We start from the raw sequence: 18,251 nt of genomic DNA, 5'->3' as shown, positions 1-18,251 counted from the left end.
GGGTTGTACTGAAAAAAGAAAGGTTGTACTAAAGAAAAGGTGCTGTTGACCTCTAATCGGGCAAGAGGGTGCAAATATCTTGAAATATTGCCCAGGCTCAAAACAGGCTCGAAACATCCGCAGAAAGTTAAAATTCCGTGGTATTTGTGTGGGGTACCGTATGGTCGGCCCCGTCCGACTCCTTGAATGTTTATGCACATAGTTTATGACCAAATCTTTTTCAGACAGAGTCAAATTACATATGTCCGTCCGTCTGTCTGGTACACACGATAACGCTCGAAGAGAGTAAGCGATTTCATTTAAACACTGCACACTGTAATAGTTCGTCAAAAATTAATTCATGTTCGAAGATCTATAAGTATAAATATTTTGAACATTTGTAAATCCAATATTTTGGATATCTGAATTGATCCATTAAGCGAAAGGAATATCAATTCCAAACCAAATACATGCGCTACAAAAAATTGATTGATCACAATAAAAAGTACAAAAAAACAAATATGGACAATTTTTTGTCGGTTTTTAAATCTTCCAAAAAATAGTTTTCAAACCGCCGAAATTGTTCATACTCATTACCCACTATGTGTTTGTAATGGAGAATGAGATGGCCCACAATAAATACATTTTTGTTAGATCCTCTTGGGTAAATATTAAATATTGTTAAATATTCACAAGAATGTATTTTCCGCGTTATGCAATAAGATTTAATTTGTTGTTATCCTCATTTAAAATTTAAAACGTACGTTACTTTTTCCAGCATATTCATCTACCAACAATTGGCAACAAAAGCAAGCTGAATAAACACAAATAACCACAAGTTAGAACAAGAATAGAAGAAAGTAATTTTTGCGGCAAAACATTGTGTTGGTCATATTTGCGACCATCTGCTCTTCAATATCGCTAAAAGTAAATCCCCACTTAAGCTTCATATATACCCCGAACTAAAAACCGCACATTTTACAAAACAGATGACTATAAAAGCTGAACTCAATAGCAAAACCTTCATCAGTTTGTAGACAAACCGTATTGAAACAAAGCTTTGCTCTCCCACAATATCGAACATCGAATTATTAAAAAGAAATCAAAATGAATTTCAATAAATTGTTCGTTTTTGTTGCCTTGGTTTTAGCCGTTTTCATCGGACAAAGTGAGGCTGGTTGGCTGAAGAAAGTTGGCAAGAAAATTGTAAGTAATATTATTTTGTGTATGAATATTTCCTTTTTTATTTCATTTTGTTGTTGTTTTTTCTCAGGAACGTGTTGGTCAACATACCCGTGATGCTACAATTCAAACTATTGGTGTGGCCCAACAGGCAGCCAATGTTGCCGCAACATTAAAAGGCTAATAAGTTTAACATTTATTTTTATAATATGAATTAGAACTAAAAAAAGACTTGAATACAATAAATTATTTATTTTCTCATTAAATTTAGTAAAAAAGTTATTTATTTTAATAAAAATTAGGAATGGGAAAAGATTATAAACAAAAATGTTATGTTTAATTTATTAAACGGATTGATATAGAATTTGAAATTTGAATGTACATCTGATGGGGATTCGAACTACAAATAACTCAAAATATTAAATAATATTCAATCGGTAAAACTAAAACAGCTTAGAACACAATTGAATTTTTAATAATTATGTTTTAAATATTTGTTAACGATATAACCGCGGGTGCAACATGTCATGAACAAACATAATAATATTGATAACAAGTAAAAAAGTGTCAGTCGGTGTTGCCGACAGATATATACCTCCAGCGTATGGTTTGTGGAGGTCTTGGGAATTACACACAGATTTTATTATCAGCTTTATAGAAGAAATATATTTTTATCAAAGAAGTTTCGGATTTAATGTTTAAAAAATTTTTATATAATATTGACCATTTGTGATGGCGGTAACGGAAGGAGTGGATTACTAGGTTCCATCTTCGGAATATATATAAGGTTGGTTGAAATATGACATTCAATTCGCCTGATTTTGCATTGATAAATATTGAAAATTTTAAACATTCGTGTGAAATTTACCAGAGGGAGTGGACCAATGGGTCCTATCTTTGGACTTAATCCAGACTTCGTAAAGAAAATGGCTTGTGCAAAGTTTGGTTCATATCGGACATTCTACTCGCCTGATATTGAATTTACCAATATTGGAAATTTTGACCATTTGTGGGGGAGGTACAAAAAGGAGTGGACTAATAGTTCCCATCTTCGGACTTGATCTAGGGTTGGTAAAGATAATAGGTTGTGCAAGGTTTGGTTCAAAGCTGACATTCCATTCGCCTGATATTGCATTTATAAATATTGACAATTTTGACCATTTGTGGGAAAGGTACCAGAAGGAGAGGATCAATGGGTCCCATTTTCAATCTTGATCTATTCTTGCTAAATATAATAGGTTGTGCAAGGTTTGGTTCAAATCAGACATTCCATTCGCCTGATATTGGACTTACAAATATTGAAAATGTTGACTTTTTTGGGGAGATACTAGAAGGAGTGGACCAATGGGTCCCCTCTACCTACTTGATCTAGGCTTGGTAAAAATAATAGGTTGTACAGTTTCGTTAAAATCGGATAGTCCGTCCGCATGATATTAAACTGAGTTTGGAAGAAATATTAAGATGTGCAAAGTTTGCATGAAATCGATTATTCCCTTCGAGAGTTATCATGCGAACCAGCCAGCCAGACCGACGGACAACGGACAGACATTTGTAAATCGACTCCAAATATTCTGAAACGAATATTATATACGCTTCGCCTAGTCCTTCAAAAGAACTATTTAAAAATCATTGCTTTTTCTAATCTTTCAAAAAGTTATTATATAGGCCTTTAAAAATTATTTTTTTTATAGTCCGTCATTTAAAAAGTCCACGCTTCTTCTATTCTTTCATAAACATATTTGAAAAATGCCACCCTTCTTATAGTCCTCAACAATATATGTGCATTGTTATGTGACTATTTCGAGTAGTTTCAAACGGAATGAAAAAACTAATATACTGTGGAGTGCCGATATATGTGAGCTGCCCCAAAACGTGGACCAATATGCATGGTCCACGTTTTATTTTATTTAGGATGGACAATGGTATCTCAATCGGTCGGTAAACGGTTCAAAACCCTTAAAATACCCCCAAAAAGTGGACACTTTTATATGACTATTTTCTGCATTAACACGTCTAGGGTTTCCTAAATGTAATACACTATGCATCCATATCCACTGCTCCTTAGAGAACAATAAAATAAACCCCTTAAATAGGACGATAATTATGCAATTATGTGCAGTTCAAAAGTGTCCTATAAATCTAGTTTGGTATGTGTTAACTATATTTAACAAAACCATAACACGGCATATCTCAATTTTTATATAAATAAACTTTTTATTTAAATAAATTACTTAAAAATGCATTTAAATCTACTTATACTAGCATGTTTCTTATATAACTAGAAAATGTTTCATTTGCCCTTTAATGTTGCAGCTACATTTGCTGCCTGCTGGGCAATGCCAATAGTTTGAATGGTAGCATCACGGGTATGTTGTCCAACACGTTCCTATAATAAATATATATATATATATAAACAATTAATAAAATATATTTTTAAATTTAAGAAAAATTATACTTACAATTTTCTTGCCAATCTTTTTCAACCATCCTGCTTCACTCTGACCAACAAAGACAGCCAAAACAAAGTCAACAAAGACAAATAATTTAGTAAAGTTCATTTTGATTTGTTTTTATTAAAAGAGCGTGTTTGTGTTGTGTAAAATGTTTTTGTTCTTAAGCTTTAATCTGCTTTAAGTTCAATAAGAAACTGATGACTTTCTTCGCCGCAACCTAAGCTTTTATAGTGAATATTTTTTTTGGTTGCATGTACGACAAATGACACATCATGGTTTTCAGATGTGTTTTTGTTGAATAAGGAACACACCAAGTGTTGCGGGGAATCACATTATCACAACTGCTGGGGAATACGTATTTTACTCACCAAGATTTTTTGTTTAGTTTTTTTTTTTTTTATTTTGAATGTGTATACAGCCTGTTTTTCATTTAAGCAACAAATGCTTAGCCTTGACCATGATAATTTTGTGTAGATAATTTCTTGTAAATGAAAAAAGAAATGGGAATTCCCTTGTCAAAGAGAGAGTATTTCAGTTCAAGCTAATTTTTGTTTAGCTAAACGATTGTGATATTCAATTAGGATTTAAACTATCAATATATATTGAAAAAAAAAAAACATTTGGATTTTTCTTTTACAATATTTCAAAAAATTGAACCATCTTTAAAAAAGAAGTTCATAAAATCATGCAATTGAATTATTACCGTAATTTTAAGTACTTATATAGATTTCAACCTAATATATGACAAATGACAGTCAATTGGGTCAAGTCTTATTCCGTACATAGACCAATAAAATCTATTTTTCATTCCAAAATCTTAATTTCATATTATTTGAACAAAAAATCGTAATGGAACATAAAACAGCCGGAATAATAAGGTAAGAAGTAAGTCCTTAATGAGTTTTGATACAGTTTTTGAAAATAAATTTCAACAATGTGAGTTATAGCAAGTAAATAAGTGTTAGTCTGTGTTGACTCTTATTTACTTATATACAGTGGTGGTCAAAACATTTGCAACTGAAACTGATTATGTGGAAATATGTAATAATTTCTTTATTTGAATTTAAAAAATGGTCAACATGATATTTTTTTAACGCTTTAGGACCAATTGAAAATGTAGTTGTAATTTTTCCCAGAAATTTATAATATTTTCCTGTAAAATTTATTGATAAAATGGATAACTCGATTTAAGCTGGGCCAAAACATGTACAACTCTGACGAATTAAAAAAATATCGTTATTTTAGGTGTTATAGTTTATTTTTTCGCAATGCTTTAGTATTTTTGAGTGTTAAGAGGTAATTTTAATAAATAATTAATAAAAAAATTATAATATACGGTCACTGACAACAAAATAGAAATGACAAACGATAAATTCAGGTTGGGGTTAAATTCAGGTTGGGCAAAAAGAAAAAATGGACCGATGGGTCCCATCTTCGGATTTGATCTAGGCTTGGTAAAAATATTTACACACTTTTTGTGGGAGGTACTAAGAGTGAACCAACGGGTTCCAAGCCTATGGTAATGAAAATAGATTGTACAAAGTTAATATTAATTTTCAGCGAAATTGTGACCATTTTGTGGGTGAGGTACCAGAAAGAGGGGACCGATATTCCCCATCTTCGAACAACTAAAATTGGATGATATTCAAACGTGCGCTCCAGCCGGCCAGACAGACGGACATTCGTAAATTGTCTGAAAAGGATTTGGTTCAATGAAACGTGAGATCCAACACCAATATTTTGATGAGGCACATTTTTGGCTTAACAAACTGAGGCTTAAAATATCCCTTAAAGTTACAGCGTTATTTTCAAATTCGGACAGAATTTTATTACAATTTGAAATTTAATCTATATAGATATAAGACTTTCTCCAATGGACGGGCGTAATATTGGACTATGAGAATCTAATTTTTTTTCTAAGGAGCAGGCTCGCATTTAAGGCTGTCTTCTATGAACAGGAGGAAAAATGGGCTACATGAACAATAGCCAGCCTTCCGTTTTGGGGTTTTAAGAATTACTCTCATGTATAGAACAATACAATCTGAACCAAAAAAATATAAAAATTACATTGTAATCAGCATCAAATGACTGGTTGTAATAAAAAATTGTTAAACGTTTCTGAGTGGTAGTCTTGAAGGTATTTAATAAAAAATGGGGTATTTCCCTGAGGTACGGGGTTCCACATACCTAGGAAGTATTGATTTCATGTACAAATTCAAAAAAGACGTAAAACTCCGTTCTACAGAGGAATCCCAGAGCCACTTGTCAAAAATATTTGCAAAATATCAATAAATTAAAAAAATTTCAATTGTAGAAAATTTGTAAAATATGAATAACAATTATTTTTTTCCGAATTGAAATCGTATTTAGTAATTTTATGAAATTGTAAAATAATACATACCTTACTTCGTGATATCCTAAATGGTTACCATAATTATAGTGCCTCCGCGCCAAGACAACTTTTATGAACAATTTAGTCAGAAGTTTTAGTATTTAAGGTTATCTTTTCACTTTTATATTCGCAAAAAAAGTTTCTCAAAATGTCCACATTTACACACATACCGAAATCACTGTTACACATGCACACATTTGTCCGTTTTTATCACTAATACTATTTTTAATAACTTTAATGGAATTTAATAAACTTTTAGCCGATTTTCAACGAAATGATTTTGTGAAATTGCGTCCATTTAAATTTGTTTCTGATTGGCAGAATTTTCAATGAATACAACTCTCGTACTGAGTAGGCAACTCGTCCGTTGAGCAACAGGGTTGTATTTAGTAGCGTATACATTTTGTTGACTGTCTAAATGGTGACGTATGACGTGTAGCGTATATAAGACATAAAAATTGAAATGATTTACAAATAATTGTGTTTACGTGCAATTTTATTTTCAAAAATGAATAGAAAATAATTAATATAATTTAGTTAGGATTGCCACAAACTAAATACATTTTTAGGGGAAAAAATAAAAAATAGAATTAATATGAAATACATTTGATAAATCAATTAGTATCAATTCTGTTCCAGTGCCGTTTTAATTGTATTGATTTTTTAAGCGGACCCCCCCCCCCATTCTCGCGGTCAAAATTTTTGTTGATATAATTCGAATCTACACTGATTAAAGAATGTCTCTACAAAATTTCAAGTGAAAATCTCAAGAACTCTTGAAGATATAGCCGATTTATTGTGTCAGCATCAAGTGACGGCTGAAGGGCTTCTCAAACTTTAAACGCGTTTTTCTCTAAACATTTTTTTGCGAATGGCGGGCACGATAACTCAAAAACTAATAATCCAATCGGTTCCAAATTTTGCAACGTTTCTCTGGGAGTGTATAGCTCTCTTATGAACTAGGATAAAGCCAATCGGTGAAGATCTTCCTTATTTTTTAACAAAACAATAACAAAATTTTTTTGTAAATTATTTTTCTTCTCTTTTAAATCTTCAAATATATATGTGCAAAATTACAAACCTTAACAAGCATTGGTATTGATTTACCAGCCCATTGAAAATCTTGAAAAATTAAAATCGAGAATGGGTGGAGTTCCCTTAAAGGAAAATTTCAAAATTGCTCCCAGTTTTTTTTTTTTTTAAATTCCTGGTTAGTCCGCTTTTCCACAGGCAGATTTTCTTTGCCAAATTTGCAAATCAAAATAGAAAAGAAAGAAAAAAAACGTCAAAAGTGTTTGCATTTTAAAGATTTTTTTAATATTTTATTAATTTTTTATATATTTTATTATATAAATTGCAAAAATTTAAAATTAAATTTCACTTGCACAAATTAAAGCAACAGGTTTGTAAACAAAAGCCGGCTGTGTGTCAGTAAAGCGAATAAGTTCAAAAGGAAATGTCAACAAAATTGTTTTCGACGAACAGAGCAAAGCAGAATTTGCGTGTACGGCAAATTCTGAACAGGCAAATTTTTGTTTTTCTTCCTCGCACCCCTCTCGCCTACAAACTCAGTATTTGCCAAATAAATATTTGCCTGTGGAAAAGCGGACTTACCATTTTTACCATGGTATAATAATAGAAGATAACAGCAAGTGTTGTTGTACAAAAAACGATACAACAACCACATGAAAATTTGTTTTTGTAAGTTCTACTAGTGTCAACGCATTTGACAGAAAAATGTAAATAAACAAACAAATTATCATCAAATTATTATTTTTTTGAAAATGAAATATTTTCGAATCCTCAAAATAAAAATTGAAAAACATGAATGAAAATCTATCAAATTTATATTTCTATCTATTCCACATCTTTCCTATAATTGAGCCATTGCCATATATATGTGTAACACATATGAAAATGCTGGGAATAGCGAGTTATTCCTTGAAGAAAGATTTGCTTCCTCAAACTTTCCCAGCAGGCAGATTGAGTAAATTGAACACAGGAGCACATTTAATAAAGAACAATTTTAAATTGTATGCGTTTATTTGTCAAATTCATATTGACACTAGTATAACGTTGGAATCAAATCAGCTGGGATTTGCTGTTACCTTTTATAATTGTACCATGCATTTTTACTTTCAGGTTTTAAAAACAGAACATTATTTTTTTTCTTTGTAAAACCAATTTTATAATTAATTCCTTTGAATGATTTGGGTGAAAAATAGTTTTTTAAGGGAAAAGGAATTGATGGACAGGTTTTCTGATTTTCTTTGTAAAAATCAAGGTCTACATAATCGATCATCCAGTAAGGCCAGCTGCTATCTAAATTTTTTGTCACAATATTTGATTTCTAATAAAAAATAATCCAAAAACAAATGTGTAAAAATGCATGGCAATTATATCAAATACATAGTGTGAAAAATAAGTAAATGGTCGTTCGCGTGGGAAATATATATATAAAATAAACGAAATATTCTAAAAGACATTTTCGTCACAACAGGTCTGGATGACCTGATATTTGGACCATGGTAAAAATCAAATATAATTAACCTTAACTTTGTAGGTGGGGGTAAACTTTATCCATTCGCTCACATATTTCACGAAGTCTAAATCTAGTAGATTCTTGCAGTACGGTAACGGGAATTGAAGTATGTGTATTGATTTGAGATTATTTTTGGTCTGTTCCCGCACTGTAAGCACCTTCTATTTTTTACTATTCGATATCATATAGGAAAATCTGTTATAGTAGTAAAAAGTAGTAGATTCTTGCAGAACGGAACAGACCATTAATTATTATTAAAAAACAAGCAATGCAAAATTATATAGAAAAAAGTAAAGTAAAAAAAAATACCCACAAATTGGAATAAAATCAAAAATTACCTTATCTTGACGCCATAATAATCCGACAAGGCCAAATACTAACAATAGATTGGTACCAAAAGCACACCGCATCGTGACGATTAATTAACTTTTACTCTAAGCCTCTGAAAAGAATAAAAATAAATACGGCCTCAAATTTCATCAACATAGTACTTAATATAAGCGACGAACAATTCCACCAAAAGAACAAAGTAAGGATACGCAATATACTGAGGAAAAATGATTTCCCACAGAGAACTATTGTCGAACTACTAACAACATCCAAGCACAAGAAGGAAAATAAGAAAGAAGAGGAAAATTCATACAAAACATTGACTTATATACCTGGACGGTCTGAGGGATTACGTAATACAATTATTATCAATTAGCCTTAAAATCTAAGAATACCGTCAATAGCCTGTTCAGCAAGACAAAATCGAAAAGGAAGACAAGTGCAATGTAGTATATAAGATAAAATGTAATGGGGACAAATCCAACGTATGCCAAAATGTATATGTTGGTACAACATAAACTAAACTTAAGACGAGGCATTCTTTTTAGTCGAATGAAATTCAGAAATGGACACTAAATGTTTACTATTTAATTGAGATCTAAATGTCAATCAGCTTTCATTTTAAATTTGCACCAAAAATATTTGTTTGCAAATTGAAATTGAAAAAGGAAAAGTATAACAATAGAAATGTTTCTGCAATATTTGGATTGTTTGGAAAAGACAATATTTCCGCCATGGTACCATCTGATTACAATTTTTTCTCAAGGTGGCTTGTTCTATCAAATCAAAATACATATTTTGTGTATGTATTGTGTCAAATTAAATTAAAATTGAATTAAAATAAAAAAGACTTTTATCGTGTCGGTTTGGAAGTAACTACTTTGTTAGAATCAAACAAACATTTTATGTTATTCCTTACTAGATTTTGGGAAAAAACTTGCAAACTGTAATAAATTCATATGACAATCAAACTAAATATTTATTATTAAAAGAACATTACGAAACTCCGTTAACTAAATCTGGAACAATGTAAACGTACTATTACAACTTATATTTATAGATTATAGAGGCAGGAACTTTAATATAATCAACTATATTAAGAATTTGGTCATTTTTACCACTGAACACATGTTAAAATTTAAAAGCAAAAATTTGCAAAAGTAAAGGTTGATAAAATTTGAATTATAGTACGTTTACATTTAACCGGATTTCGTTAACCCAGTGGGTATAAATTGTCAATTCCTTTGCTTATATGCCAAATACATCTTCATTAAGTTTTAATGTATATGCCGTTTTATGTGTCTTCATGAAACTACCTTGTTTAATTATGCCATGTTCTACTACATATTTGATAATGAAAATGTTTCCTTTGCCGATAAGATATCTCTGCTTTCGAGTAACATGTGTAATATTCGAATCTATAATACCATATTCTTTTATAATTAAATAAAATAATTTAATTATTTTATGTTTGTTTCATTAAATCCACACACAAAATACTCCTGACGCCTAAAAGTATGCTCTGTATTTTTCACACAATACACTAGGAAACTAACGAGTAAAATACACCCCTGTTGACAACTGCAACCAACTTCAGGTCGTTGTTTGACACTAGCAACGAGTAATTTAAAGGAAATTACTGTTCAGTGGTTCTCTTTTACTTCCTTTTCTGTCAAAATAATTGACTAAGGTTGGTGTATTTTTTGATTGTCTCACAAATAAATACGAAAATATTCATGAAATTTGTAAATGAATTGTGAAAATGTGTATGAAAATTGAAAACTAAATGAACAATCTATGAATATGTGAATAAATGAAGAAAATGCTTTGTGAAATTGCAGAGATGCTGTAAGATTTGAAAGTGTAGTGTCAGTCAAACCAAGAATGAAAGAAACAAAAATGAAATGAACTTGAAAAAGCCGTATAGAGGCTGTAGAGAAAAATATGAAGGGACATTGTGTTGTGAAGTGAAAAGTTCTTTAAATTGTTAATATAAAAGTTGTGTCTATAAAAAATACTAATCGATTGTTTGTTTTCATTGTTCCCCCACAGATGATTGGCTCCAAGATTATCAAGCCCGGTGGCGCTGAGCCCGATGATTTTGAGAAATCCATTGCCCAAGCTCTCGTTGAGCTCGAGGCCAACAGTGAACTCAAGCCCTACTTGAGGGACTTGCACATCACACGTGCCCGTGAAATTGAATTCGGCAACAAGAAGGTAAGTGGTCATCATATATTTTCCTCGTCCTTTGATTAATTTACAATTACCATTGTTGTTGTTTTTTGTTTATAGGCTGTCATCATCTATGTTCCCATTCCCCAACAAAAAGTTTTCCAAAAGATCCAAATTCTTTTGGTACGTGAATTGGAGAAGAAATTCTCTGGCAAGCACGTCGTTGTCGTTGGCGAACGTAAAATTTTGCCCAAGCCCACCCGTAAGGCTAGAAATCCATTGAAGCAAAAGCGTCCACGTTCCCGCACTTTGACCGCTGTCTACGATGCCATCTTGGAAGATTTGGTCTTCCCCGCTGAAATCGTTGGCAAGCGTATCCGCGTCAAGTTGGATGGCTCTCAATTGATTAAGGTGCATTTGGACAAGAATCAACAAACCACCATTGAACACAAAGTAAGTAGCAATGGAAAATTAATGAATTAGATGAAGTGAATTATTAGTGAAGTGGAGGATATTGAAGATGGTGGTATTGATGAGAGATGTGTAGAAAATGTTGTATGTAGTTTCAAAATTGTGTATTGATGTGATGAAAATTTAAATATTTTTTCATTGTAGTGTTTATGAATTCAGAGCTGATGTCTTTGACCTCTATATTATTCATTAGCAACAACAATAACAATGAGTAATGTTTAAAAGCAAATATTTTCCAACATCGGAAAAAATATGGAACGTTTTGGAATTCATCATTAACCCTAAACGTTCCAGTTCTGTGTAAGAGGTCTTGATAAACTCCAGTAGTAGTCCGTAATTTATGTCTTTGGCATATATTATTAATTGATAACAACATCAATAATTAGTAATGTTTAAAAATACAATTTCCTTATGACATATGGAATAAAATGTTCCGGTGGTTCGATCTCCATCCGTTTAAGACTTTGTGATTAAGCCGAAATGATAAAAGGGTGTTGTAATATTCAAATATTTACTTTGATTTACATACCTTTTTATGCGAAATGATAACGAGATAATATGAAGGTTACCTGTAATGGAAGAAATTATTGATTAATTTAAAAAAATACTGGTCGAAAATATTAATTATTTTCAAAAAATACTGCACTAATTATTTTCAAAAAATACTGAAGCGAACCAATAATTTTTTGAAATCACGATATATCTTGAAATATTGAAGATAGAGTATAGCCACCATACAACGTAATACCCCAATATTCGGTTTTTATACCTTCAGCCTAATGGTTAATGAGGTTTGATACGGCAAAAATGTGCCTCATCGAAAGATTAGTTTTAGACCCCATGTTAATTCGGACCAAATCTGTTACAGACAATTTGATTCTATTTAAAAATGTCCGTCCTCTGGCACACGATTATTCTCGAAGGGAACCGATTGCATTCAAAATTTACACATCGTAATATTTATTCCGAACATAGATCAAGTTCGAAAATGGAGGATAGCGGTTCATACCACCTGTGGTACCATTCCCACAAAATAGCCAAAATTTTGCTGAAAATAAATATCAAGGGAATGGTCTATCCGATTTGAAGAAACCTTTGCACAACATAATATTTCAACCACTACTGCTGTATATGTTGAAATATGGGATTTATCGGTCCACTCCTTCTTGTACCTCTCCCACAGAGGGTAAATATTTTTTGCCGAACATAATATTTTTAAATTATTTAGAAGTCTGAAGATGCGGCCCATGGGTTTATTTGTTCTAGTACCTCCTCCGCACACTGTCAAAACTTTGAAAAATTGTTTATTCAATATCAAAAGATATTGTAATACTTTCACCAAACCTAAATCGAATCCGAAGATGGAATCCATCGGCCCAATTCTTCTGGTACCTCACCTACAAAGGGTAAAATTCTTAAAAAATCTTAATCGAATATCAAGCAAATGGAATGTCAACATTTTTAAATTTTGATACCAAATTCATTTCTTAATTTGATACCAAACGAATGGAATGACTGATTTGATTCAAAATTTGCAAATGGTATCGTTTTTACCAAATCAAGATTAACTTCGAAGATGGGACACATCTATTCACTTCTTCTGGTACCTCCCCCACAAACGGTCAAACATATATGTCTATATAGCAAAAAGCTCTTCTGCTACCTCTCCACAGATGGTCAACTATTTGATAAAAAATTCATTAACCTTATATAAAGCGAATAATAAAAGCAGAATGTATTTCCATTGACCTCCACAAACCATAAGGCTGGGGTGGGTATACATCTGTTGGCAACACCAACTGATACTTTGTTCCATTTTTGTGAAATTTGGAATTTTCAGCCGAATTCTTGTTTATAATTTGGCATTTTGGGTTATAATTAGGTAGAAAATCTCTTTACCAAAAATTATAAATTTTGGTCCAAGTTGTCGGACAGTCTTCATATAACGGTACACTCAAGTGTTCGGTATGTTGTGAATATTGCCCACGATTTTTAAACGAATTGGTTCTAATTTGATATTTCGGATTATTAGTGACAGTCAAATCTTACTAACAAATGTTATGAATATCGTTCCATTTACCGGTACCGAAAATTTCGGCATTTTAGACATCAATTTGACATTTCGCAACTTTGGTTAAAAAAATCTTCGTAAAAATTTTTCAATTTAAGTTTTTTTTTTCTACGTAGATGTTCGGTATGTTAAAGGTCCTAACCCATTTTTTCAACAATGAGAGTCTTTAGTAGTTTGGTATTTAGATTTATTCACGCTGCAATATACCACGAAAAAGAAATCATAAGAAACTCTCATTCGATTTAGTTTTATGTCCACCTCTTGGTTGATGGTAAAAGCAATTCGACCCAACGCAACATAACGAAGTTTTTACTTGGTTCTTACTTCCGAAAGTATGAAAATCTCATTGCAAAATATAAATTTATAGGAAGATACTTCTCAAAAATATGTACATACTTCAATACCCTAGCCGTACTATATGCAGCAAAATTATCAAAATGATTCATGCATCACATCAAACACTGCGGTTAAGATTTAATGTTAGTTTTTATAATAACAAAAATCGAAATATGTCCTATCCCAATTTAGAATAGACACAGTCAAATTGTTCATATTATTTACAAAAATACTCCTCCAACAATATCCTTCAATACCATCTTTAAGTTCAATCCATGCAATTTAATTTAGTAATTAACTTATAAATAAGCTATTTTTATTTTAAGAAAATCCCAATGTCCTTGTGTTATTTGCTGATTGTTATTAAACCAAGATCAGTGATTGTCAAAAAGGACAAATAGTAAATTTAACCAATGACTCGTTATTGTTTGAAATGGTCCAATACAAAGGCCTTTAAACATCTCCATACATTGGTGACATTTTCCTCCTCTCTAATTAATAATGGTAAAACAGCAACAACAACGAAAAAGGAATAAGAAACAATTTCAAAACTTTTCGTCCTTGTGTTAATTGCTGAATTATGACCACCAGTCACAGTGATCGTCAAAAAGGACACACATTAACAACGAACAAATATCTTTCTTTTTTACAAAAATTTTGTGATTAAAATAACTATTACAAAAATCGAAAGGTATTTGTATAAAAAAATTCAAATTTTGGTTTCTTATTCCTTCAAGTTTATAGCGTTCTTGTGTTATTTATTGATTGCTTCATCAAATCAATAATTGTCAAAAAGAACGCAAATTAATTTTGGGACAACAACTCGTTATTGTTTATACGAATTATAAAAGTATCAACATATTCCATTTGTTGTCTACAATAGCTTAAGACATTTTCGGTATCCAAATCCAAGCAGGCCGTCTATTTGCCTCTCATACGTAATGTTTTCGGCGTTATGAGACTTCCTACAAAACGGCAGATTAAATGAAATTTTTAAATCAGCTAATATTTTCTTTGATTTGCAACAAAGAAAATTTTAATTTTTAAATTTTACAAATCAACGAACTATTTTTGTTTTTATTGTATTTCTAATACCGTTTATTTGCCTCCCGCATGGTGATCTATTTGAAGCTCTATGGGACTTCCTACAAAACGGCAGATTAAACGAATTTTTAAAATTTCCTAATATTTTTATTGTCAAATCCGCAATATTGATTTTAATTTTAGAAATTTACAATTGTACTTATTTTTAATTATTAGAATAGATAGATAGAATAGATAATAAATTTTTAAAATTAGAATTTATTTATATCAGTTTCATTTGAATTCGTTACTAATTTTGTTCCTACTCTTTTTTTCTTCCAGGTTGACACCTTCACCTCGGTCTACAAGAAACTTACCGGCCGTGATGTCACCTTCGAATTCCCCGACAACTATTTGACCATGTAAATTGTCAATAAATTATTTTTTATAGTCCAAACAAAAATACCTGTTGTTACACGTGTGTCACTTGAAACCAACAAAGAAAATGGGGCTAGACTACAGAAGGAAGCTAATGTTTTGTGAAGAATTCTGAAATTCAGAAGCTTTTTCACAAACTGAAAGAGACCACAAAATATTACAAAAAAATAAAGAAAAAACATTTTTACAAAAACAATTGTAAAACAAAAAAATCAAATTGGTTTTATTGGAAATTTACTAAAAAATATATAGAAGAGCTTAGCGATAAGTGAGAGACTGACAGATCGTCGCCCAGACGAAAAGACTGAAGCTAGAAGCTTGAAATTTTGAGTGTGGCTTGTTATTGGTGTGTAGGCGTGAGATAAGGCTGGGGTTTTTGGAAATTCGAAATTTAGTACTAAATATGGCACCCTTTGTATTAGGCAAACGGGAAGAGCTGGAATTCTGAAATGTGGGTCACTAATGGAAACTTAGAAAGATGAACAAAAGGGTTTTTGGAAATTCGACCTATTAGGGTACGAAAACATCTTGAAATTTTATATGGAATACAGGTTGGGAAGTGGTGTTTATGTATGGAAATGGTTTAAGAAATTCGTACTTATGTTTATAAAAAGTACAAAATGGTACTATTTGCATATAGTTGAGTGTATACTACTACTACTGTTGGAGTACAGGATTGAGGTAGCTTTAAAATTTGTACTTATATATACGAAAAGTACTAAATGGCACTAAATTTTGTGCAAGTTGGATTCAGGTGAATATATAGAGCTGGAGTTTTTAAATTGGGAATTAAATTGACTTTGGAGAGTTGTATTGAGGTAGTTTAAGAAATTCGTACTTATTGATACAAAAAGTACTATGGTACTAAATTTAGTACAATATCGATTTTAGGAGAACGGGTAGAGCTGAAAATCTGAAATTTGGAATTAAGATTATTGTTGAAGATTGAGGTATAGAAACATCATTGGAAATTCGTAGAGACATCATTGTTGGAATGTAGAATTGAGATATGGAAGCATAGTACTTATGTGTACAAAATGGTACTATATTTGGTACAACTTGATTATTTGTGAACGGATAGAACTGGATTCCAGAATTTTGGAATTAAAATTTATGTTGGAGTGTAGGATTGATATAGTTCAGGAAATTCTTAATTATAGAAACAAAAAGTATTAAATGGTACCAAATAGTTTACAAATTGTTTTCGTGTGAACGTATAGGGCTGAGATTCTGAAAATTTGACTTACTATTACAGTTGGAGTGCAGGATTGAGATATTTCGGTAGTTTTGAAAATTCGTCATTATGTGTACTTAGTGGTACAAAATTTGATACAATTTAGATTTGAGTGAACGGATAGAGACGGAAAACCTAAATTTGGAAAGAAAATTACAGAATTTGGGTAGTATTGGAATTTTGTACTTATGGATACGAGAAACACTAAATGGTACAATTCGTTTTATGTGATCAGGAATCCTAGGAGTGTAGGATGAGACATGGAGATAATTTTGAAATATGTGTACTAAATGGTATTAAGTTTTGGTACAATTTAGATTTGAGTGAAAAGATAGAGATGGAAAACTTATATTTGAAAATAAAATTACTGTTATAGCACAGGATTTAGACAATGTTGGTAAATCGAACTCATAAGTAAGAAAAGTACTAAATAAGGTTCAATTTGGATGTATGTGAACGGATAGGACTGGGATCCTAAAATTTATAATTGAAATTACAGTTGCAGTGTGGAATTGGATATGGATGTTGGTGAACGGATATAGCTGGAATGCTTAAATGTGTACTTAAGATTATTATTGGAGTGCATGACTGAGGTAGTTTTAGAAATTCGTACTTATGGGTACGAACAGTACAAAAATTTAGTACTATTTGGACTATGGTGAACGGGTAGAACTCGAATACTGAAAGTTGCAACTTCGGTCACTGTGGGAGTGTAGGAAATGTACAGAATGGTACCAAATCTGGTATAATTTGGGTTTTAATGAACAGACAGAGCTGGAATTCTTAAATTTGGACTTATGATTACTGTTTGAAAGCAGGATAGAGGTATATTTGGAAATTTGTACTTATGAGTACAAAAATTACTATTTTAGGTACAATTTGAACTTTGGTGGAATTAAGATTATTGTTAGAGTGTATGATTGATGTAGTTTTAGAAATTCTTTCATATGAGTATAAAAATTACTAAATGGTGCTAAATTTGGATTTGGTTGAATCCTGAGTTTTGGAATTTAAATGACTCTTGAAGTGTAGTATTGAGCTATGGAGACAACTTTGGAAATTCGAATTTAAGTGTACGAATAGAATAGAAAATGCATTAATTTTTGATTTGGGTAACGGAGAGAGCTGGAAACCAAAAATTTGTAATGTGGGTCACTGACGGAGAGTTAGAAGAAAGTACTAATGGGTTTTATGTACTAAATTTAGTGGTGGTGGTATGGAGGTAGTCTTGAAAATTTGTACTTATGTGTTTGAAAAGTACTAAATGGAACTTAATGTGGAACCTGTTCGTAAATATATAATTGGAATTCTGATCTATTCTAAATCTGTGTAATGGAAATAAAGAAATTTCGGAAAATAGTGCATATGTGTATGAAGAGTACAAAATGGAAAAAACGGTCCATGTTTAAGCATAGCTCATTTTCAATTGAATTCGATGACATTTTGTAATTTGGATTCTTATTGGGTACCAAATTTCCCCACTAAAAATTATTAATACAGATCCACTTTTTCTGTTAGCCCCCATATAACGGTACACCCAAATTTCATTATTTTGGGGGTGTTTAGCGTAGTTTTCGATCGAAATGGCTTTAATTTAGTACTTTGAGTTCTTATTGGGTAGCAAATTT

General features: G+C 31.4%; 3 protein-coding genes and 2 non-coding genes across 5 annotated transcripts; 4 read left to right on the top strand and 1 right to left on the bottom strand.

Moving 5' to 3' along the window:
* Window positions 1-1,061: 1,061 nt before the first annotated feature.
* Window positions 1,062-1,386, top strand: LOC133329573 (sarcotoxin-1B). Its single transcript, XM_061538047.1, has 2 exons — window positions 1,062-1,185; window positions 1,253-1,386. The coding sequence occupies exons 1-2, from the start codon at window positions 1,087-1,089 to the stop codon at window positions 1,343-1,345; spliced, it is 192 nt and encodes a 63-aa protein (XP_061394031.1). The 5' UTR covers window positions 1,062-1,086; the 3' UTR covers window positions 1,346-1,386.
* Window positions 1,387-3,425: 2,039 nt separating this feature from the next.
* Window positions 3,426-3,730, bottom strand: LOC133329572 (sarcotoxin-1C-like). Its single transcript, XM_061538046.1, has 2 exons — window positions 3,621-3,730; window positions 3,426-3,547 (listed from the first exon to the last, which is right to left on the bottom strand). Exons 1-2 carry the CDS (start codon window positions 3,717-3,719, stop codon window positions 3,452-3,454), a joined length of 195 nt encoding a protein of 64 aa, XP_061394030.1. The 5' UTR covers window positions 3,720-3,730; the 3' UTR covers window positions 3,426-3,451.
* Window positions 3,731-10,455: 6,725 nt separating this feature from the next.
* Window positions 10,456-15,414, top strand: LOC133329569 (small ribosomal subunit protein eS7-like). Its single transcript, XM_061538042.1, has 4 exons — window positions 10,456-10,568; window positions 10,931-11,095; window positions 11,171-11,503; window positions 15,294-15,414. The coding sequence occupies exons 2-4, from the start codon at window positions 10,931-10,933 to the stop codon at window positions 15,375-15,377; spliced, it is 582 nt and encodes a 193-aa protein (XP_061394026.1). The 5' UTR covers window positions 10,456-10,568; the 3' UTR covers window positions 15,378-15,414.
* Window positions 14,264-14,391, top strand: LOC133329577 (small nucleolar RNA psi18S-1377). The gene has a single exon (XR_009754314.1). It is a non-coding gene; the product is annotated as a small nucleolar RNA psi18S-1377 (small nucleolar RNA).
* Window positions 14,672-14,810, top strand: LOC133329578 (small nucleolar RNA psi18S-1377). Its single transcript, XR_009754315.1, has one exon. It is a non-coding gene; the product is annotated as a small nucleolar RNA psi18S-1377 (small nucleolar RNA).
* Window positions 15,415-18,251: the final 2,837 nt, after the last annotated feature.

This window comes from Musca vetustissima, unplaced genomic scaffold (genome assembly GCF_032173495.1).
Source record: "Musca vetustissima isolate MV318-11 ecotype Yass unplaced genomic scaffold, APGP_CSIRO_Mvet_v1 utg29121, whole genome shotgun sequence".
NCBI lineage: Eukaryota > Metazoa > Arthropoda > Insecta > Diptera > Muscidae > Musca > Musca vetustissima.
Note: the sequence above shows the minus strand (reverse complement) of the source record. Positions and strands in the feature narration are given on the sequence as shown.